This window comes from Triplophysa rosa, linkage group LG5, assembly GCF_024868665.1.
Source record: "Triplophysa rosa linkage group LG5, Trosa_1v2, whole genome shotgun sequence".
In the NCBI taxonomy this organism is placed as follows: domain Eukaryota; kingdom Metazoa; phylum Chordata; class Actinopteri; order Cypriniformes; family Nemacheilidae; genus Triplophysa; species Triplophysa rosa.
This window is the reverse complement of record NC_079894.1, coordinates 14,763,374-14,786,395: the sequence shown is the minus strand read 5'-3', so window position 1 is coordinate 14,786,395 and position 23,022 is coordinate 14,763,374. Positions and strand designations below refer to the sequence as shown.

General features: G+C 38.5%; 2 protein-coding genes across 2 annotated transcripts in view; both read left to right on the top strand.

The window, feature by feature from the left end:
* The window catches only part of egfra (epidermal growth factor receptor a (erythroblastic leukemia viral (v-erb-b) oncogene homolog, avian)), a 52,954-nt gene extending 47,728 nt beyond the window's left edge, over window positions 1-5,226 (top strand). The window contains exons 24-28 of the mRNA XM_057333510.1: window positions 424-521; window positions 602-769; window positions 2,242-2,283; window positions 3,188-3,281; window positions 4,038-5,226. Coding sequence (XP_057189493.1) covers window positions 424-521; window positions 602-769; window positions 2,242-2,283; window positions 3,188-3,281; window positions 4,038-4,399 — 764 coding nt within the window. The 3' untranslated portion in view covers window positions 4,400-5,226. The remainder of the gene's footprint in view (window positions 1-423; window positions 522-601; window positions 770-2,241; window positions 2,284-3,187; window positions 3,282-4,037) is intronic.
* Window positions 5,227-6,144: 918 nt separating this feature from the next.
* Window positions 6,145-22,702, top strand: npc1 (Niemann-Pick disease, type C1). Its single transcript, XM_057334576.1, has 25 exons — window positions 6,145-6,276; window positions 11,084-11,212; window positions 12,095-12,201; window positions 12,482-12,654; window positions 13,164-13,331; window positions 13,699-13,948; window positions 14,252-14,337; window positions 14,472-14,839; window positions 14,960-15,186; window positions 15,318-15,424; window positions 15,672-15,774; window positions 15,917-16,106; window positions 16,512-16,694; window positions 16,919-17,033; window positions 17,349-17,476; window positions 17,679-17,813; window positions 17,912-18,001; window positions 18,206-18,396; window positions 18,553-18,668; window positions 18,935-19,064; window positions 19,220-19,420; window positions 20,096-20,327; window positions 20,631-20,744; window positions 21,104-21,266; window positions 21,461-22,702. The coding sequence occupies exons 1-25, from the start codon at window positions 6,211-6,213 to the stop codon at window positions 21,538-21,540; spliced, it is 3,852 nt and encodes a 1,283-aa protein (XP_057190559.1). The 5' UTR covers window positions 6,145-6,210; the 3' UTR covers window positions 21,541-22,702.
* The last annotated feature ends 320 nt before the right edge of the window (window positions 22,703-23,022 follow it).

Here is a 23,022-nt window from a genome sequence, read left to right as displayed (position 1 = left end):
CTCGTGTGGTAAATGTACCACGCCTGTTATTCACAAAGCACTGGCTTTGTGTGTTTTGTGCATTTTGCTACTGCACCATCAAGTACGTCATGCTACTATTTTGAGGGGCGCCAGTGGTTCACTTGGTGTCTTAGACAAGAAGAAGCACGACCAAAGAAAATGCTTAATGAAACTACTGTACTTAGTAGTTCTTATAAATGAATAGTGTGTTTGTGTAGGTTTATATAAGATGATTCTAGTGGTACAGTTTTAGTTGAGTGTAAAAGGGGACCAGGGTTTAAATCCTATTTGACCTTCTTATTTGACTTTAAAAAAGGCTAAGTAGTGAGTGACATGAGGATGGTGACATGATTTGGTGATAGAAACCACCTAATGTCTTTTTCATCATCTGCTTTATACTAATCTTTTTATGATTGAATCCAGGTTGGATGATCGATGCCGAGAGCAGACCTCGCTTCAGGGAGCTCATCGCTGAGTTCTCCAAAATGGCACGTGACCCGTCCCGCTATCTTGTCATTCAGGTGAGAGGAGGAGAGGCGTCTTAAGCTGATGCACAGACTGTATTTTCGACCTTATGTCTGATCGGTGTCCATCTGCTTAGGGTGATGATCGGATGCACTTACCCAGCCCTTCGGACTCAAAGTTCTACCGCAGTTTTATGAGCAGCGAACTGGAAGAAACCCTTGATGCAGACAAGTATTTAGTGCCCCATCACAGCAGTTTCTTCAGCAGCCCGAGCACCTCTCGCACACAGCTGCTACACTCTGTGGTAATTCACTACACAATTCCAATACACAAAAACTATATTCTTCTTTTATTCTTATGTTTGTACTTTGGTCGAATAGAAATGATGGTGTGCGTAGACCTAATGCAACAGTACATTGGGCCTTGACAGACGTCCTACCAAATATTTTCCAATTTCTTATTTGAAATTTTTAAACACTCCTGGCATACAGTATAGTGAAATATCTTTAAAGGTCAAAAAAATATCGCTGCTGTCCTTCTGAAACCTTATATCTCCATGTTTCGTGATTTTTGTTTTTTACCAACGTTTATGTTTGTCACTGGGGTTTGCAAATATCTAATATCTAACCAATGAAGTGCTTGTCAACTTTGTACTTTTTGAATGATTAAATACTGTGTTGTCAGTGTTTTTTCCATTTCCTGAAAAACAGCAAATTTGTCGGAAAGACCGCAATGACAAAAAATGTAAAATGTCCACAAATACAAACTACAACACTCATCCGATACTCAAACATCTGTCATAGTAGATACACATTAACTGTGGTAACAGTCATGCGGTAACTAATCAGCTTAATCTGATGACAGCGTTCTGTGCTTTTACTCAAGAAGACAGGAAGTTCACATCGCAGAGGCGTTCGTACCTGGCCTGATATTCTACTTCTGTCCCTGTCTCCTTCGCCCACTTCCTGTTCGCTCTGTCCTTCCCTAACTTCATCCTCTCCTCCACTTCCTCCCAGCTGCCTCCTGATTAATGACCGCTCCACGGTGAAACTTGAGTGCGTCCGTCCAAAAGGACTCTTCGGGCCTCAGTCTGCCGAGCTTTTCCTGGCCTCACGCCTGCCGCTAAGTGCGTGCAAAGCTCCTACAGCCTTTCAAGTCTGATTGCTTTTGCGGGCAGCACTTGTTAAAATGTGTTTTTGGCAGAACGAAGGCCTTGAGCTCCACCGGAGTCTTATGTAACATTATCACTGAGCCGTAGCCATTTAAGGCTGCAGCTTCTCTAGATGGTAGCCTATTTAGATTGTTTCTTTTTGCCTTTCCTTGTGTTTTTAGAATGTGTTGCTTCGACGCTATGCTGACTGGGTTCTGTTATGGTACAGGGACCTCAGGGAAGATGGTTTCTTTGTTCTCAAAACTTATACAGACCTACTTTATGTTTTGTATACTGTATTAAAGCTTTCTTTCTTTTTCTCGGTCATTATCATCACAATTGAATGTACTTGTCAATTGAATCAACCATTGACGATAACAAACGCAGGAATCTCATATATAACATTTATAAGTTCACGGTTGTTTGTGTTTGGTAGATACATTTATCAGTTTATGTTGATACGTTTTATCAGTAAATGCATTCCCTGGGATTTGAACCCATGACCTTTGGAATGGCCATGCTTTACCAACTGAGAGGAATAATCTTATGCAAGTTCAATTAAGCTACTGATATCCATTTTTTGGTCAAATAAAACACAGGTTGATGACGTTTTTGTTTTGTTTCAGAGTCTCAACAGCAGCGTTGGAAACTGTCAGAGCAAAAATGGGGTAAGTTACAGAGACACCAAAGATGTCTGATAACTTGCACAATAACTATAGAGGATGTTGTATTTTTGGCAAAACCTGGAAATGGGAACACAGACATGGACACAGTCTGGGACATTAAACGTCATCACGCATACATATCTTAAAAGTGTATGGGTGGAAATTTATTCCCAGAGTAGTTTCTTACTAGGGAACATGTTTTTAATGAAATTTAAAAAAAAAATTTGGAGGCTTTGTGGTGTTGACGTTGATGTTGAGTGATGTGAGTCTGTTTATATTCTCACGTTACCTGTTGCTTTCTGGAGATTGTATTTAGTCTTAAAAATCCATAAATGATGTGTTCATTTGTAAAGATTTTCTTAAAGACAAAATTAATTTTTCTGTAATAATCCAAAAATGTGAAAAATCCATAGGCATGTTGTCAAGGGAACCAGTGTGATGCTAACCAGGTTGGCCTACAAAAATATGTCATCCTTGCGGCACTCTTTTAACACAGATAAACAAAGCAAAGAACATGTGTAACAGATCGGGAAGTTATAATATGCTGTATGTGCTTTGCGATCTGAATGCACTATATTATAGAATTTAAGACAACAGTTGTTTTACCTGTTATGCATTTGTCCCAACTTTTGTTTTGCAGTCTTCTATAGTGAGTTACCTATTGTTACATATATGCATTTTGCTGGTGCTTTTATCCAAAGCACATTTTAACAGTTGGTGTCTGTACACCAACTCTACCCATTATATTGAACCCGTGATCTTGGGATTGCTAGTGCCGTACTCTAGCAAATGAGCTACAAGAATTGTAACAAACTTTTGTTAAATTGCAGAAATTTAGACAGATTTAACTCTGATAAAAGTTCTGTAAAAGTGAGTGACACACTTTTAATTCTTTTACTTGTCTTAGAATGGCTTCCCGGCGAGAGAGAACAGTCAGGTCCTGCGCTACATCCCAGACCCGACAGAACAGTTTGAGGAGGGAGACTTCCAGGCTGCTCCAGGTTGGTATGGTGTGAGAACAAACCTATTTTAAGACCCAAGACTGAAGACATTTTCCAAATGTCTTAGAAATGGAAAAATATGATCAGCCTGAAAAAAAGCTAGATGGAAAGCAGAAAGACAGAATTAAAATTGTTAATTTGTGGTGAAACGAAAGCCTCTGTTGGAAATAATTCTGTGGATTAGTGGTCTTAAAGTGATAGTTCACCCAAAAATTTCTGTCATGATTTACTCACCCTCTTGTCATTTCAAACCTGTATGACTTTCTTTCTTCTGCAGAACAGAAAAGAAGATATTTTGAAGAATGTTGTTAATTGGACCCCAGTCACATGCATTGGTTTTGTGTCCATACAATAGAAGTGAATGGGGTCCAGTGCTGGTTACCAACTTTCTTCAAAATATCTTTTTTGAGTGTTCTGCTAAAGAAAGAAAGTCATACAGGTTTGAAATGACAAGAGGGTGAGTGAATGATGACAGACTTTTTGGGTAAACTATCACTTTAAAGGAACAGTACACCTTAAAATTCTGTCAGCATTTCCCCTCCATATTGTTATTCATGCTTCTGCATATTCAACAATTTACCTGTCAAACAGGTTTAACACATCTTGAAGGTTGTTAAATGACAGAAGTTTCATTTCTATGCTAATACTCCGATGGTCTGTTTCAATCTCTGTGTAGATATGCATTTACATATTAATTGAATGTTAATTGAAAAATGCACTGAATAGATTGTTTATGTAACTGTATTTTTTCCCCAGAATACATGAACCAAAATGGCTCACTGATGTCAAACATGAACAACCCTATATACCAGCACCCAGGACCCCCCCGCACACTTCAGCACTCTTCATCTGTGCTAGATGAAACCGAGGAAGAATATCTCAACTGCTTCAAGAGCCCCGTTTCTCCTGCCGCCGCCCCACCCGAGTATCTCAACACCTCCCACACCCAGCTCCTCTCCAGCCACTCCTTCTTCAACATGCATGGCTTCAATCCACAGAACAGCATGGACAACCCGGACTACCAGCAGGACTTCTGTCCCCTGGAACTCAAAACACACAAAAACGGTCGCTTGCCGGCCGCAGAAAACGCGGAATACATGGGGTTGGAAGTGCACTAGCACATTGCGGAGAAGATGGACTGTTAAAATGAGCCACTTTAGATAAAAGATGGAAGGGCATCTATTTATAGCAGAAGCACTGGCAATTAGATTGCCGAGTTGATGAACTGTTGTTTGTCCTCCGTCGAGAGCAGGACAAGCTTTTGATTTCCTTGGTAACCTTTCAGATAGCCTTGAGTCTTTCTGAGCTAGACGTAGATGCTGATGTGGATTGAATAAGTGTGGCCCAGGATACGACGACAGTTCCCACGTTGATGCCAGTAGAAATTCTGAAATTGCATCCCATGGAACAAGTAGCTTGCGGACACCTCTGTTTAAAGACTCTTTTTAAGAAAAATATGATTTCAGTCGTAATTAATGTTTCTCTTTCACTTCAAAATATGCATTACAACAATGTACTGAGCTCAAATGTGTTTGTTATAAAAAACATTATTTTTATGTGTAAGCTGAACCCGGAGACTGTTTAAAGCCTCTCTGCTGTGAATGAAAGACAATTATGTTGTAAAATGTAAAAGATTTCACTTGTCGTCTTTTTGCTGGAAATGTTGGTTGTGTGGACAGGGTCATTGCTTAAATTTACAATACTGGGAGAAAATAATAAAGGTGGGCTCCGGTCAGCAGTGTAAAGACAAATTTAGCTGACCCCTTTTATCGCGGGGACAGGATGTCCCGCATCTGCCTGTGAATGGTAAGAATTAGCCTTGTCCCAAGACCAACATAGGACTGGTACATGTACAGAACTGTAATATATGGCTGACATTTGCGTCATTGTATCTAACAGAGTATTTTATCTTTTGTGATTAAAAACACTTACAGGGTCACTCATATATTCCATTTCTGTTTATTGTGTTTGTAAATTTGTTTCTGTGTTTTTTTACCTACCTGTACCTCCTTTAGACTTTTGTAATAGCCTACTAAAATGAGCTTTAGACAGAACCATGTTGTAGGCTACAATTCAAAGTAATGTGGTTGGATATCACAAAATCATGTCTTTGTTGCTTAGATCATTCCTTTAAAAGCATTCGCTTTTGTCCCGTCAGTACGGTGGCTAAGTCCCTTTTCCTTTTGTCCTGTTGACATTTATTATTACTCTATGAAGTAATATCAATAAAAATGGCTTTTTACAAAATGTAATCTATACTTGTTAAATGCGTCTGTGTCATCAGTATTATGTTTTACCTGTAATCTAATCATGGATAATTAAATCATACTGTTTTATCATCACTTCAAGTTCTGCGTGAATGTGATAGATTGGCAAATAAATCACCTTATATTATATGAATGAATGAATGAACGACTGTGTTTTGCTTGTAGCCTAGCACAGAAATATATTGATTCATCTTTTAATCAGGCGTGGTGTGCACGAGGAAAAATTCACTTAAATACGTCAAACACGCACATCCACAACACACACAGTAAATTTTTTGTGAAGTTATTTTAAATGCGTGGGTTGTATTAAAAACATATGAAATATTTTGAATATTAATTTAATCAAGGTCACGCATCCAGAGTTGATAATTATTCATACAAACAACAAATAAGATGGAAAACGTCAAGTTACGTCATTAATATTCATGAGCCTGGCCGTATTAAAGGCGAAGTTTCGACCGCTAGATGTCATCATTACGTCAAGTAATGTGTTTGTACTACCATTATTGCTGCTGTATTACACACTCTGGGCCGGTAGGTGGTAGCAATCACGTCTAGTCAGAAGAAAGGCAGGACAGTGAATGTAAACAGGAAATAAGAAGACAGATCAGAGTCAACAGAACAGAGTGACTCTAGAGAAGAGCTCTGGAGTCAGAGGAGCAATGTTTCTACCGGGGGGAAAGCACGTTTTCTATGTTTTATCGGCCGTCATTTTATTATCACACTGGGTAAGCATGGCGATCGCTGCTTTATTATTTGTGTTACTAGGGCTGTAACTAGTGTATGTGTGTGTTTTCCTGTAGCCTAGCACAACAAACGTAAGCGCTCTGACACCTATTCATCAGTTCACATCACTTCTCAGACTGATTCTGGTCAGATCTCAAAAGAAAAGTTGTGTATTTAGACTTGTTTTTCATTTGTCGGATATCTTTGATCTGTGTAGAAGTGAAACTGACTCTTTCTCTCTGAAAAACCTCAGGCGAAGCTCTTTATATAACTTACAGAGGAAGCATAAATTGCCTATCATGAGAATCCTCTGTCATCCTTTGAAGGATTACAAAGATCACAAGATCAGAGGCATGCAAGATCAGCGTTTACACGTTAGAAAACACTGTTACACGGTGTTTATGAGCTGTGGGAACATTTCCCTAAATTATGTTAAGACGAACTTGATTCGCGTGCGCTTTGCATTGCGACATGGCATATAATATAGGGATTGGGGAGCTGTCTGCCTGGATAGTGTTTTTGAGCCTTTATACGCTGTCTAGCAAGGCACCCTCACTATGTTTTGATTTACATCCACTCTTTCCGTGTTGACCAAAAATAGGCGCAGAAAGGGGATTATCCAAGTAATCTTCCTTTCATTTAGCTTTTCCGCTGTTGTATTACAGCACCCGCCAATGAAATTACGTTTTAATCTCGCGGTACCTGTTAAATTATGGGGACTCAATAGTTTAGCCCCAACTCTGATAAAACACCTGAAGAGGCTAATCAGTGACTTCAGGAGCAGACGCGTTTCAATTTAATGTTGGGCTGCGCAGATTGTTTGGCATATCGCATTAAAGTACCGCGAGAGCGATTCAAATGCGTAACGAGCAATCTGCGCTTGAATCGCTATCGCGGTACTTAAATGTCATACGATGATAGATTTGCGCAGCACCGCATTAAATTGAACGCATCTATTCCTAAAGACGCTGATTAGCTCGTCCAGGGGTTTTATATCCGAGTTGGGACTAAACTCGGCGGGAAAATGAATCTCGCGGGCCAGAGTTGAGAACCACTGATCTAATACAATCTCATGTTGTTTCAAAGGTCACGTTCTCTAGCATGTTGTGCTATTGTTTGGCCCATTTCTTTATATCGCATACCTGAAACATTTACCATCGTAAATGAACTTTCAGGTGTTTTGTCACATGAGGTGGTTTCTAGAGTGTCACTTCTCTTCTGTTTGGTCAGACACTTTTGACTCATTCTAATGATAGTGAGTCACAATGAGATTCCTTCTTTACAGCAAACTAACACATATCACAAGTGTTTGGTAACCAGGCAATACCAGCGCTGCTTCCTGGTGTATACAGTACCAGCAGAAGAACTTTATAGTGCTTACTTAAAGACTTCACACTGTGCTCATCTCTATGTGATGGCGTCCTTTGATTTTCTGTATGGTAAAATAGGTTTTGACTTAACTAAAATGTTTGCGACGGTTACTGTGGTATTTTGTTAGTATTGAAACATTTAGGTTGGTTCACCAGCCAACTAACACAATACATGCAGACAATAGCTGCTCCATAGACATGGTTATGGCTGATGACTGATGCTAATAGCCAGAAAGTGGTCCGTTTCATCCGATATAAATCTGTCTGGTTGAGTTTTTAGAAATGTAAAAAAATGAAATCTCTTCCATCATTTACTCGCCCTCATATCATTCCAAGCCTTGATGACTTTCTAATTTCTGTAGAATAACCCAAAAGAAGATATTTTGAAGTAGGGCTGTGCAAAAATATCGATACCTCTACTATCAATAATTTATTTAAAATCATGTCATATACATACGGCCAAAAGTAAGTGGAAGCGACGCATGGCGAAAAATATAAGAACGCTTGGAGCTCTCAGAGCTGATGTGTGGGTGTGCTTTGGTTTTCAAAATAAGTCATGGAGTAATGAGTTATATAAAATAATGCTGTTTGTAAGCTTGACACAAGTCACTTGGCTACTGCAGTGCATTGGACAAAAAGTTTATTAAGAAAAGTAACAATGACATTTATTGTGCTTTCACGGATGTGACACCAGCACATTTACAGCACGGATGAACCAGAGGTTTTATACTGCCCATGTTCAGTGTTTTAACTGTAATGCACCACAACAGCCAAGTGACTTGCGTGAGCCACCTTATTCCCCTGTGCTACCCACTTGAGGGGCGCAATCCACAGTTTGAGAACCCAAACCTCTGATCTAAAGGTCCATGCATCGCACATCATGGCCACTCTGGAGAGGTAAGGGATGTTTTTACACTTATCCTTACAGAAAACCCCCGGTGGTGCACAGCATGTTGTATTTCTAGCTCTACTTTTTACATTTTCTATTTAAAGTATTGCAACATATCTCAAATGTGTATCGTATCGAAATACATAGCAATATATTGTATCGTGACCCATCTATCGTGATATGTATCGTATCGGGAGGCACTTGCCAATACACAGCCCTATTTTGAAGTAAGCTGGTAAACAGACAACATTTGTTGACTTCCATTGAATGGATTCAAAGCCACTGAGACATTTCTCAAAATATCTTCTTTTGTCATATACATATAAAGGTTTTGATCAACAGGAAAGTTAATAAATGATGACATAAAATCTTATTGTGTTGGATGAACTATTCCTTTAAGAATGCTTCGCACATTCTCTTCTCTGCTTAGTTTGGTTAGAGTAAAGTGATGTGTTAGAATTCAGAAACCGTAAACTCATTCATTTCAGTATTTGTAAACAATGGAACATAATCCTATAATGATGTTACCTTTATAACTACAGTTTATGACAAACATTACAGTATTTCTTATCTCAGTTATTGTTTTTTCAATTGTTATCTCCGTCTTGATTGCACAGTGAATTTATTGGTACAAAAGGATATTCCAACCAGTTTTATATTGTGTTTAAAAATCTTGAATCGTTGCTTTGGACAGACAGAGTTTCTTTTATGAATGGCAAGGACTGAAATTCTCATACGAATTTCATGGGCCCAACCTCACATTAATACATTATTAGTCATAACCTTGTATCCACCCACTCAACACACTGAATGGGAAAAAGATATGGATTAAAATGATGACTCGACTGTCCCAGAGTTTCCTGTGTGTAAGCTTCAGTCACATGTACATGCCAAGCCTGTCAAGTCAGTCTTTTTTTTTTCAGCTGAACAAAAGCATGATAGTCCCTTTACTTAACTTGTGTTATCAAATGTTGTTAAAGGTGTTGATGCAAAATACGTCAGTTAAATTTGATTGGATCACCTGAGCGCTCACCCCACCGGCTTGGGTGGAGACACGGTTCTCCCAAACTCGGCACATGTGCTTGCAGAGTCTAGTCACATTACTGCAAAAATGATGAAATAGCTGAGGAATGCACGCGCTTCTCTAGTTTCGCTGGGACGCTCGCGAGATAAGTGACGCACACAGATCTATACTTCTGTTTGCTTTTGTCTAAGCAGATAACAGCATGTCAACGTCTAAAAAAATGTTGGGGTCTTTGTGGTTGCCCTTGTTTTTTTGTGAAGCATCTTTAGAGGGTTTTCTTGAAAGTAACCAAAAATAAAATGAGAGAAAGGGAAGGAAACGTGATTGAGGAACTGAATATATAAACTGAATATATCTTTTTAAACATCTGGGCCCATATTCTTAAAGTTTCTAAGAAAGCTCTTAATTTAGCTTAAAAACTTCTACGTAATAGTCTTGTCTTAAAAAACGATTCAGGACCAAAGCAAGAAAAAGACAAAAACGTTTATCTTAGTGAAGAGGCGGGGCTGACCCCGTTGCTATGTATGACACAGTCTTTTAAAGACTTTGATTGGTTGGTTGGCCAAGAAGGAAAAAAGAGCGCTTTTGAGTATATGGTCATTGGTTCGAAATTGCAATGCACATGTATTTTTTCCTGTTTACTGTACTCCCGTACACGCATGCATATTTCTTTATTTTTTTATTTACCATGCTGTTAATGTCAACGTATTTGCTAGAAAATGAACAGTGACACAATAAGTTTCTGTAAGAGCTGTAATTGTTTGTGTGATCACTATAGAAGGTTAAGACGAAACCAAATCAGCTCTGCTGCATAACAGCATTTCTGCAGTTGCTAAATATGTTAATGTAGTGATTTCTTCTATTTCTGCCTTTATGGCATTTCTGTGCTGTCTTGGAGATGTTAGCGTCTCTAATAGGATCGGTCACAAACAGGAACCCTGCACGATCTAATGTGTTGTCTTATTAACTCGCTGTCGTTCAATTCAATGTCATTTTATTTTATAGCGCTTTTACAATTTGCATTGCACCACAGCAGCTATACAAGAAAATCATAACCAAGTTAAACAAAAGTTGAACACACACAAAAAAACCAATAAAAAAAATCAGATAAACCTTAAAAGTAATATGGAAATTGTCATGCATTGCAACACATTTCTTCTCACTTTTCGTGTTTCATCCATTTTCTCTGCTGCTAAAGAAACTCGTATGTCTCTTAAAAGTCCTCCTCACTACTCCTAAAATTTTGAACCTTAAGAGCTCTTTTAAGGGTTAAGATGCTTTATGAATTAATTTTTTCTTTACTGGGATCTTTTCTGTAATTTAAGGGGAAACGCCCACATTTCTATGAATTTTCTTAGAATTTTGTCACTAGGAGCAACTTTTTGCGCTAAGATTTTTCATGAATACGGGACCCGTTTATCATGGCAAGCAGCTGTCCAGGACAATTGAGGATGTGATATTGCTTAAATGAAAGATACATGTGATCAAAGTTTGTGACTAGCGTGAGCTTATGTGTTTCTGTGCAGGTGTATGGCCAGCACTGTATCTGGTATGGAGAATGTGGAAACTCTACTGCAGTCTTAGGCAAAAAGTACAACTGCAACTACACTGGCCCTCCTAAACCTTTACCCGAGGATGGGCAAGAACTGTTAATGGTAAGAGAATGTATCCATTCATGACCTTTAAAGGGTTATTTAGGAGGTGTATTAGTACTCAGCTTTTAGATTTCACTACTTCGAACAGTTTTACCTTTTCTCTTTGAATTCTTCTTCACATCTTGAATGTCAAATCACATATTGATATATATTCAACACATACTCGAATCTTCTTTTTCAAAGTGAGACTTGAGTCAGTTCAATCAGTACAGTACATATAGAGCTGTTCTGTCATGTGTGTCCTGTACTCAAAAGTGTAGAAATCTGTATGAAAACATTCACTTTCTCGACATGTTTCAAACACTCCGTCTGTCTACCTTTGCCTGGTAAAGCAGGTATTCCCACTCCAAACTCACACTATTGGTCCAGTGTTTAATCGGACTATACAGATTCCAAATCTGACGTTAAACACTTTGAAAAACCCCACCTCCAAGATATGCTTTAACCTAGAATGCTTTTAGTGTTCTCTTACAACAAACACAACTTCAGATTGCCTAAACAAAGAATATCACCACACCTCGCATGTTCAGTTTCATTTGAAGTTAACAGGCTCTAGGGCACAGACATCATTTACTCACATTCAGATTGTTCCAAACCTGTATAAATATGTCAGTAACCAAAACAGATCTCATCTCCCATTTACATCATCCCCCATTTACTGCCATAGTAGGGAAATTAAATACTATGGGAGTCAATGGGGATGCGATCTGTTTGGTTACTGACATTCTTCCAAATATCTTTCTTTGTGTTTAGCAGGACAAAGAAATTTACACAGGTTTGGAACAATCTGAGGGTGAGTAAATGATGACAGAATGACATTTTTTGGGTGAATTATTTTATAATCATGTACGTAACAGTGCGTCATTCTCACAATGTGTACAGGAACTATGCCCAAATTACGTCTATGGAAATAACAGCGTCTGCTGTGACACACAGCAGCTCAAGACATTAAAGGACAATATTCAGATTCCTCTTCAGTACTTGTCCAGGTATGGCAAACATACACAGCACTCCTGTACAGTAGCTCAGAGTGAATCCCAACACATTTGTCTGATTCCCAAAAAATGCGTTGCAATTTATACAATTAATTGTATGTTGCTTTACATTTAAGCATTTTAAGTGTGTAAAATGTGTGTGTAAAACATACAGTATGAAGCTACATATGATATGGAATGAGAACTAGGACCCAAACTGGTCTATCACATCTTACAAAGGTGAATCCCCCTGTTTTATGGCAGTGATATAACATCCGCTCCAATACTGTTTCAGGTGTCCAGCATGCTTCTTTAACTTCATGACCCTGTTCTGTGAGCTCACCTGCAGTCCTCGACAGAGCCAGTTTCTCAATGCTACTGAGTTCGTAACAGAACCAGATGACACGGGGAAAAACACAACCAATGTGGTCAAACTGTCCTATTATATCAGCCAGACCTTTGCAAATGGTGAGGAATAGGAACACTGATAACATATGTAGAAATGCTTCAAATTATAATGACAAATAACAAATTATCTGAAATTATGAAGTCATTTACTCTCATACTGAATACATTCTTTGTATTATACAGTATTTTTCACAAGGAGTATATTATATTGATGACCTTATCTGTTCACTTTGCAATAAGGTTGTTAACATTAGTTAATGCACTGTTACATAACTATGAACAATACTTCAACAGCATTAATTCATCTTAGTTCATGTTCATTTGTTCAAGTTAAGCATTTACACATTTATTTAAGCATTTATTAATACATTCTTAATATCAAAAGTTGTATTGCACGATGAACTAACATAAACAATTGTTACAAACTTTTTTGTTAGTTCATGTTAGCTAACGCATTGCCTGTTTTTAAAAGTTGTTTTCTTTTACAATCTGTTGATGCTTAAATTTACTTTATAGATTTATGATATAAATTACAGTATAGTTCTTTTTACATTTCTGTCTCTTAACAGCCATGTATAACGCCTGCAGTGATGTTCAGGCTCCTTCCAGTAATGTCAAAGCTCTAAGTCTGCTGTGTGGGAGGGACGCCAGTCGGTGCACTCCCGACAACTGGATCCAGTACATGTTCGATATCAACAATGGCCAAGTTCCCTTTGCTATTGAACCTGATTTCGAAGGTATAAATCCACACAAAGTGCTTGCTGAGATTGTGATGGTAACCTTTGGATAAGTTACATAAGTAGCATGACCATCACAAGATCTTACTGGGTTATATTTGGACATGAGAACTAATATAGTCCTCGACATTGAATGAAGTCATCTTATTTGAATACTTTCTAAATGTCAATTATGTTATTAATTACCCATGCCTTTAGGAAAATCTTTAAAATGCATATTTATATTTTAGGCTTTTGTATTCACCTATATGCAGATTCTTAAAATTGATTGTAATATATCTATAAAGTATAAACATATTTAATAGATTTTTTGACGTTTAACATATTTAATAATGTTATGTATGTATATTTGTCTTTTGGCCATCAGATGTACCTGCGATGGACATGACTCCCATGAACAACAGGACATTTAGCTGCACAGAGTCTCTGGAAGATGGCTCAGGGCCCTGCTCGTGTCAGGACTGCAGTAAAGCCTGTGGCCCAACCCCTCTCCCGCCCCCTATCTTTACACCCTGGACCATCCTTGGGTTGGATGCCATGGCCGTTATTATGTGGTGTTCCTATATAGCCTTCCTCCTCATGTTCTTTGGAGTCGTGCTGTGCATGTGGTGTTACAGGTAAGATATGAATTACAGTAAGTGATGGTTAAGGAAATCTGTGAGGTATGCATCACAAAATTCTAAGGGTTACATCACTGCAGTTGTATACATAAATCATTATCTTGAAAATCGAGAATTGGTTCAGAATCAATTCCATTTTAACTTACTATGACAGTCACCTCTTTTAATGCGTCTGGAAATTAAGCAGCAAAATGTCTGTATAAAAATATCCAGGTCCCAGATTCAGTCGAAAAGATCATTTAATTCACACTGCTTAAAATGAATCAAAAGGTCGCTTTGTTGTGCTTTATCTTATTACAGAAAGAAGATGGTCACATCTGAATATGCCCCAATTCTAGACAGTAACCAACCCCTCTCCTTGAATGCACATGGAACAGAGTTTTTAGGTACTTGAATTTACTACCTACAAAACACTTTCTTCTGTTCCAACTTTTTGTAGTTTTGTTCCCACCAAAAAAAACCCCAGTGTGACTCTGTGGTTGCTCTGTTTGTCTGACCAGCCTGTCTTTTTGTTTTCCAGGTGAAGCTACATGCTGTGAGACATTGGGTGAGCGTTTCGAGAACACTCTCCGCATGCTCTTCAGCAGCTGGGGTTCGTTGTGTGTGCGTCACCCGCTGACAGTGATCCTGACTAGTGTCGTGTTCGTGTCGGCCTGCTCGGCCGGTCTGGTCTACATGCAAATTACCACCAACCCAGTGGAGCTGTGGTCGTCCCCCAGCAGCAGGGCCAGGCAGGAGAAGGACTACTTTGACCAGCACTTTGGACCGTTTTTCCGCACCGAACAGCTCATCATCACCACTCCGTGGACTGAGCCAAATGTCTTTCCGTCAACCACTGGACCAGTCATCACCTTCTCCTCCATCTTTAACTTATCGCTGCTCCATCAGGTGAGTCGGCAAGGAAAACTCACTGTGATTGAAATGTGATGCCTGTGTATAGTATGGTATGAGGATCTAGTGCTTTCTTGGCTGTAAAGATGTATCAACACATTTTTGCTATGTTTGTAGGTGCTGGATCTCCAGACAGAAATCACAAATCTAACAGCTGAATATAAAGGAGAAACAGTGACCTTTAAAGACATCTGTGTTTCTCCTCTGTCTCCTTACAATGACAACTGTACCATCTTGAGTGTGTTGAACTACTACCAGAACAGCCATGAGGTCCTGGATCATGTGTTTAAAGATGAATTCTATGTTTATGCTAATTACCTCACTCATTTTCTGTATTGTGTCAGGTGAGCTTGTTTTTTGTTCATTTATTCGTATTTATTATAACTTACTGTGCTTGTTTGCACTTGCCAGTTACATTATTGTATTTGCTAATCATTTTGACAGATTTGCTCACACTCTTTGCTTTTTACACTAGTTCTCCTACAGCTTTGGATGACAGCACAGACACCAAATATCATGACCCCTGCATGGGGACTTTTGGAGGCCCAGTATTCCCCTGGCTAGCTCTCGGTGGATATGAAGGTTAGTTGGATGGAATTCAAAAAAGAACACCAGGATAAAGAAGACTTTTTTGTGACAGTATTTTCATATTTTCCAAGAAGTATTAAACTTGTCATAAAACAGGAATAAGAAATTCTTGCAACAGAGTAACTTTAAAATATAAAAGTGTAGAAACTTAACATCACAAAGTGAAAAGTAACTGCTTTTTATTCATTTATTCATGTTCCCTGGCATTTGGTGTTTATAATGATTTTTTTTTTAAACATAGGCACTGAATACAAAAATGCTACGGCTCTTGTCATCACCTTTCCTGTGACCAACTACCTGAATGACACAGACAAGTTAGGCAAAGCTCTTGCGTGGGAGAAAGAGTAAGTTTGATAAATTCATATTGTTAGTATTGTTTGCATGTGGGTGAATAAATAATAAATAAACAATGGTGCATAAAGCAAAAAAAAAAACTGTTTGATTTTCTGTATTATTCATCTTGTTGTTGAACTCACTACTCTGCAGGTATATCAACTTTGTGAAGAACTACAGCAACCCAGACCTGACCATCTCGTTCAGCGCAGAGCGCAGCATTGAGGATGAGATCAACCGGGAGAGCAGCAGTGATGTCACCACCATCGTGATCAGCTACATCATCATGTTTGTCTACATATCATTGGCTCTGGGCCACATTAACAGCTTTCGGACACTACTGGTAAGACCCTGATGAAGAAACACAAAAATGAGAAAATTTGTATACTGTTACACAAGATTGAGTCTTCAATGTTTTTGTTCCATTTGAGGAACAAATCAGCTAGAAGTTAGAAGTACACAAGATAGATACCCACGTAGATATGGTAATGGAAAGGGACCAAAAATCATAAAACTTAGAATTTGTAGAAAAAAATTCAAGTTATAATTTTTTTATGATTTGCTTTTGGCTTTTTTGTTTATAATCACTAGTTTGACTGAATTGTATGTGTATCTTAGACAAGACCATTCGTATCTACTTGCAATACTTTAAAGTGTTTTCTTTGTTTTCATTTTTTGAACGGCACTCTTGCAGCTTCATATTCAGCAGCAGTGTTTAATTTTTTTCATGTGTGCATTTGTGACACAGGTGGACTCAAAGATCTCTCTGGGTATCGCTGGTATCCTGATCGTCCTGAGTTCGGTGGCTTGTTCTCTGGGTATCTTCAGCTACGTTGGCATCCCCCTCACACTCATCGTCATCGAGGTCATTCCTTTCCTCGTACTGGCTGTTGGAGTGGACAACATCTTCATCATCGTACAGACATACCAGGTGTGTTTTGAAGTCCTAACACAATATTTACATTTTCTGAGAGTACATTTAAATGAGACCCGTTTCTGATGTTTGTAGTCTAGATTTGATAGATGTGAGATTTTCTGGGATTATTTGATGTCAGCAGATGTTTGGCTGTCATTTTTTTGCTGTGTCTTTAGGCTTGATGACGTGTTATTGTTTTCATTGTCAAATAAATAAGTGTTTACTGGTTGCGCGTGCAGAGAGATATCCGGATGACTGAGGAAGAGCTGCATCAGCAGATTGGTCGTATTCTCGGAGATGTGGCACCCAGCATGTTGCTCTCTTCGTTCTCTGAGACCGTGGCTTTCTTTTTAGGTATATTGGCCAAGCATTTTTTTTCTAAAGGGCAAAACCGTTTCCATTACATATGTTTTTTCTCTATAGCATTTTTTTCCTAGTAATAATACCCACTGATCACTATTACTTCCTGTCATGTGGATTCTCTTCACAATTTAATCTTTGAGTCATTATCTCCAGACTTTTTTCTCCAGATGTTTTCTTACTTTTTGGGGACAGTATTGTATGTGACAGACCATTCACAGAATGACATCCGGCTCATGTGATTCTCATTTTCCTGTTCAAATAGATTGAATGTTCAACTGGATTTCTGTGTCTTTGTTGTTGCTGTAGGTGCTCTCTCTACCATGCCTGCAGTGAGGACGTTCTCTCTGTTTGCCGGTCTGGCCGTCTTCATTGATTTCCTCCTGCAGATCAGTTGCTTTGTGTCTCTTCTGGGTCTGGACATTAAGAGACAAGAGGTAAATTGTCACAACAGTGCAACAAGAGAAATGATACGATATTATTAATAAAATGACCCATCGCACAGTGACCTTTTTCACAAGTAACAAATTTAAACTGCAGTGACTAGCCACTATCTTTGCCATAAATAAATGTGTGAGCATGTGCAACTATTTAATATTTCTTAATTCGCTTGTTCATTCATGTATATGTTTTTCCCAGGCTAATCGGGTGGATATATTCTGCTGTGTAAAGTTGCCTGAGGCACAGCAAACAAAATCGGAAGGCTGTCTGTTTGAATTTTTCAAGAAAATATACGCTCCTTTCATCCTGAAGGATTGGGTGCGCCCCCTGGTGGTAAGACTTCATGAACAAACAAATAAAAGTGGCGTTAACCTTCCATTGGATGTTTTCTACACTAAACCCTTTTCTCTTGTGATTACTTCTTTCTGTAGGTTGCCGTGTTTGTGGGAATACTTTCTTTTAGTATAGCTGTCATTAACAAAGTGGAGATTGGCCTCGACCAGACCCTGTCCATGCCTGATGTATGTGTACTTTGTAGCAATGTAAAACACTATGTTTGACAGCAATTCATTGAATTGCATACCATTGCCACACATTTGTGCAGATTGTATATTTTCTGATATTATAAATAGTCTAGTCTACTATATAACGCTGTATATTCTACTTCTTAAGTTTGCTTTTAGTGTATGTTGTTTACATTGAGTAACATTGCATTTTTCTTATAGGACTCATATGTGTTAAATTACTTTGGAAACCTCACTGAGTACCTGCACACGGGGGCGCCGGTCTACTTTGTGGTAGAGGATGGACACGACTATAAAACGACTGAGGGCCAGAACGCTGTGTGTGGCGGAGTGGGCTGCAATAACAACTCTTTAGTTCAGCAAATTTACTCCGCCTCTCTTATGAGCAACTAGTGAGTTCATTTGTGTTGTTTTAACTTTACATAGATTCTTTGCATTTGACTATATTTAAAAATATCGGTCATGTTTAGATTGCTGGTGATAGTTCTATCAGTTTTTCAGTAACGGTATATAAGATTGATATACTGACTTTGGTGTTGTGATTTTAGCACCAAGATCCATAATGTTCCATCATCTTGGTTGGATGATTATTTCGACTGGGTGAAGCCGCAGTCCTCCTGCTGCAGATATTATAACTCGACTGGAGCTTTCTGTAACGCTTCAGGTAAACCATTAGCCAGCGGATCAACAAACCCTGACCCGCACCGCACAGGGCCACTGCGAGACCTTTTGCGCAGGGCACTTTTTGTTGAGTTTTAACATAATCAGGACAGTTTGCACTGTTCTTGGAACATGTTTAGAAAAAAATCAATGGAGAGAGGTTTAAAAAAAAAACCTTCACAGTATGTCAGGTTGGGGTCTGTTGATTGTGTATATCATTTTTCTTATAATGACTGGTCTTTGAGTGATTATAATGTTTCTCTCCATCAGTGGTGGATAAGACCTGCGTTCACTGCAGGCCTATGACCTCCAGCGGGAAACAAAGACCTAATGGTACCGACTTCATGCGGTTCCTCCCCATGTTTCTCTCAGACAACCCAAACATCAAGTGTGGAAAAGGGTGAGTTTCAGCTATCTTGATTGATAAGCTTTGTCCTCATGTGTCCTCTGCTTTAGACTGTTGACTGTCCTCACAAAAAAAGAGATGCACGTATGTTGTCTAGCAAATGAATATTGTAGTGGTTATTAATGGCTTTTATATTTCTTTTTATTTAGTGGTCATGCTGCGTACAGCACTGCTGTTGATCTCACAAACAACAACACCGATGTCGGGGCCACCTACTTCATGACCTATCACAGCATCTTAAAAACATCGGCTGACTTTATTGATGCCATGAAGATGGCACGAGAGCTTACGGACAACATCACGCATGCAGTAGGACCACAGGACAAGAGCTACCGCGTCTTCCCCTACAGGTTAACCTAACTTGATTTTTACAGTGTCACACTAGTTTAAACCAAGCTCTGTACTTGTACTACTGTAAATAAACTTCCCTGCTCTTTACTTGACTGTACTCTGTGTTCTGAGAAAGGTGCTGAGTAGGTGTTTTTACCCAACATACTGTATGTTTGTGTGAATCAAATGCAAAGTTTAGCAAAGTAAAGGTCATTTTTATTAACCTGCTTCCATAAATGGTGTTGAAATTGTGCATATGTATCATAAACATAGGACAAACACCATGCAAATCGTGGGCAGTTGTGGCCTAATGGTTAGAGACTTGGACTGTGACCAGAAGGTTGCCGGTTTGATTCTCAGGGCTGGCGGGTAACGACTGAGGTGCCCTTGAGCAAGGCACCTTACCCCTACTTGCTCCCCGGGCGCTGCAGTGATAGCTGCCCACTGCTCCGGGTGTACGTGTGTTCACCACTTGCTGTGTGTGTGTGTTCACTACTCTCTGGATGGGTTAAATGCAGACGTCACATTTCGGGTATGGGTCACCATACCTGACAAATGGGTCACTTTCATAAGCATTGGAGGTCATGATGATCAGCTATGTAGGGCATCCTGGTCACTGGGTGCAATTTTTTACAGTGTTTTTACAACTGTATTTACTGCAAGCATTGATGTGGGTGTTTCTTCTTCTTGTACAGTGTGTTCTACGTGTTCTACGAGCAGTACCTCACAATCATTGCAGACACTGCCTTTAATCTTGGTGTGTCGTTGGTGGCCATCTTTTTGGTGTCTGCGGTGCTGTTGGGCTTTGATCTCTGGTCGGCAATACTGGTGTCTTTCACCATTGCCATGATCCTGATCAACATGTTTGGAGTCATGTGGCTGTGGAATATCAGTCTCAACGCTGTGTCATTGGTCAACCTTGTAATGGTACGTTCATGAACCATAGAAATAGCATTTCCTGGTATTGTTAAATTAAGTTTTTATATACTATTTATTTATCTAGTTTTTGTTTTTTAAATCAGACCAAAACATTGACTCATTGTACACTAAATAGAATTTGATTATAATGATTTATCATTATTGAAATGAATAACATTCATTTTTGTGTATGTTTATGACATAATTGAGTTTCCTTTATAAAGTTTTGGAGAAATTGATTATTTTCAGAAATAATTGGTTTGAGTACAGCAGCCATGATTTCAATCTGACATGCCGTGTTGTGTTTTGCAGAGCTGTGGTATATCAGTGGAGTTCTGCAGTCATATCGTGAGAGCTTTCTCTGTCAGCACTATGAGCTCGAGGGTGGAGCGGGCAAAGGATGCACTGGCACACATGGGCAGCTCTGTAAGTGACATTTTCTTCACTACCTCACCCACTTCATTGACACACTACAGTCTTCAATCTCTCACTTGTTTTCAGTGTTTTGATCAGTAGATAAAATATTTTGCATTAGGAGGCGTGTCATAACAATTCTGATCTTGCATTGATTTTATTTCCGTACATAAGGACCCCAACAATTATGCAAACATTATAAATGTCATTTGCATTAGGTATCAATTTGAGTTGGCATTTATTTTGGGACTATTGACAACATTTAAGGTGCATAGAACAAACATCGAATTCTTGAATGCGAAGCTTACATCCTCCGTGACAGCATAATGAAACCTAGCCATTGTGTTTAATAAATTGGTTTCTGTCCTCAGGTGTTCAGTGGAATCACTCTCACTAAATTTGGTGGGATTTTGATTCTTGCCCTGTCCAAATCCCAGATCTTCCAGATCTTCTATTTCCGCATGTATCTGTCTATGGTTCTGTTGGGAGCTGCTCATGGTCTCATCTTCCTGCCTGTGTTACTCAGTTATGCAGGTACATCATACTATCAAACATTCACAAAACCTCTTAAAGGCATAGCTCACCCAAATAAAGCTGATTGAATATTTTCCCCAATTAATTTAGCCTGGCATTTTTGTGTAATTTGTGCATTCAAAAGAATTCAAAAGAAACATTAAAATGGTGCTTGAATATATTGACTAAAACCTCTCACTATCTTTCTTTCACAGGTCCGTCTGTAAATAAAGCTAAAGTTATAGCTGCTCACAACAGACTTATTGGCACAGAAAGAGAGCGACTCATCTACTAAAAGCTCTGAGGAACTAAACAACATTGAACTTTGAAAAACGCTACTGCTGCATCCTCCTTTTCTATGTTACGCGCACAGTAACTGACTGACCTAACTCAGGACCAGTTTGGGTGTGCCAGAAAGCCTTTTTCCATATAATTTCTCCTCAATGTGGACTCCACTGTGTGTTTATTTGTCCACACAGTAAATTCTGAAGGACAGACTTGAAAAGCCTTTCAGTGTTGAAGCTGTGCAGTGAAGACCGTTTGTGTGCAGTGAGAGGCTGCAGTCATTTCCAAGTGTGCACAAAACAGTCAAGTGCATACTACCGACATATTACCTGATAGTCGTTGTTGAAATGTGGTCTCAAAAACAATGATGAAAGACGGTAACATTTTTTTGGGATGGTTTGAATGCGTTCGTGAAATGTAAGATTAATCCTTTTTTATTTATTTGTGCGAATCATTTTTCCTTTATTGTTTGTTTCATTTAATTACCGTCAAAGTCAAATAATGAAGGAACCGTCATAGAAAATGAGCCGCAGTGGACATCTCCTAATGATATATGCTAAGATGAGAATGACATGTTACACAAACGGTTAGTTGTATACTGCTGGCTCAAGTGTGGCTTTCAGGCAGTAGAAACACTTTTGTCTTATGTAATTAACTAAATGGGGTAAAATAATAAACTGTATGTTTTTAAATGTTTACTTAAAAAAGTGTTTTTCTGTGTTGATTAGCATTGAAGTGCTAAGAAGGGAGAGCTAACATTAATGAAATAACCTGAGCTTTATTAAACCAAAACTTAACTCGCAATGACATTGTTTTTAGTTTTGGTTTAAAACAAACATTTCTCTGAATTTGCACATCTAAGTTACTTAAACTGTAGATATGCTTTAGATAACTTTAGATATGCTTATACATGTCTGTTTCCTCAAAAATGTGGTGAGGCGAACACTAGGATTTTACCACATGTGAACCGTTTTTACATATATTTGCACACACAAATAAATACCTATGGAGATATGTTGGTTTAAAATATGAAGGTTGAAATTAACATCTATACTTTCGAAATACAAATTATGTTTGTGTTATAATATAACAGCCTCAAGGTGTGTGCTTTCCTTGATGGATAACAGTTCTTGATATGGATAATGTTTGTAATAAAATATACTAATTTGTTATACATTGAGTTGTGTTTTTTTTATAATTGCTTAAGAATTATTTGAGAAGTTTTTAAGAAAAATTGGCTTTCTAATGAGTGCTTGAAGTCTTGCAAATTGCTGTTTTTGTTGTAACCATATGGTGGCGCCATACACTGTGTTAATATGCGCCACAAGCAGAGTACATTATGAATCAGAGTCATAGGAGTCACACAGATTCACTTCTCTGATTCTGTATGGTGTTAACATTTACATTTAAATGTTAGTATTAACATTTTGTTAAGCTCAAGCTCTTTCTTTGCTATGACCTCTGTATGCTTAAACGCATAAACAAAAACATT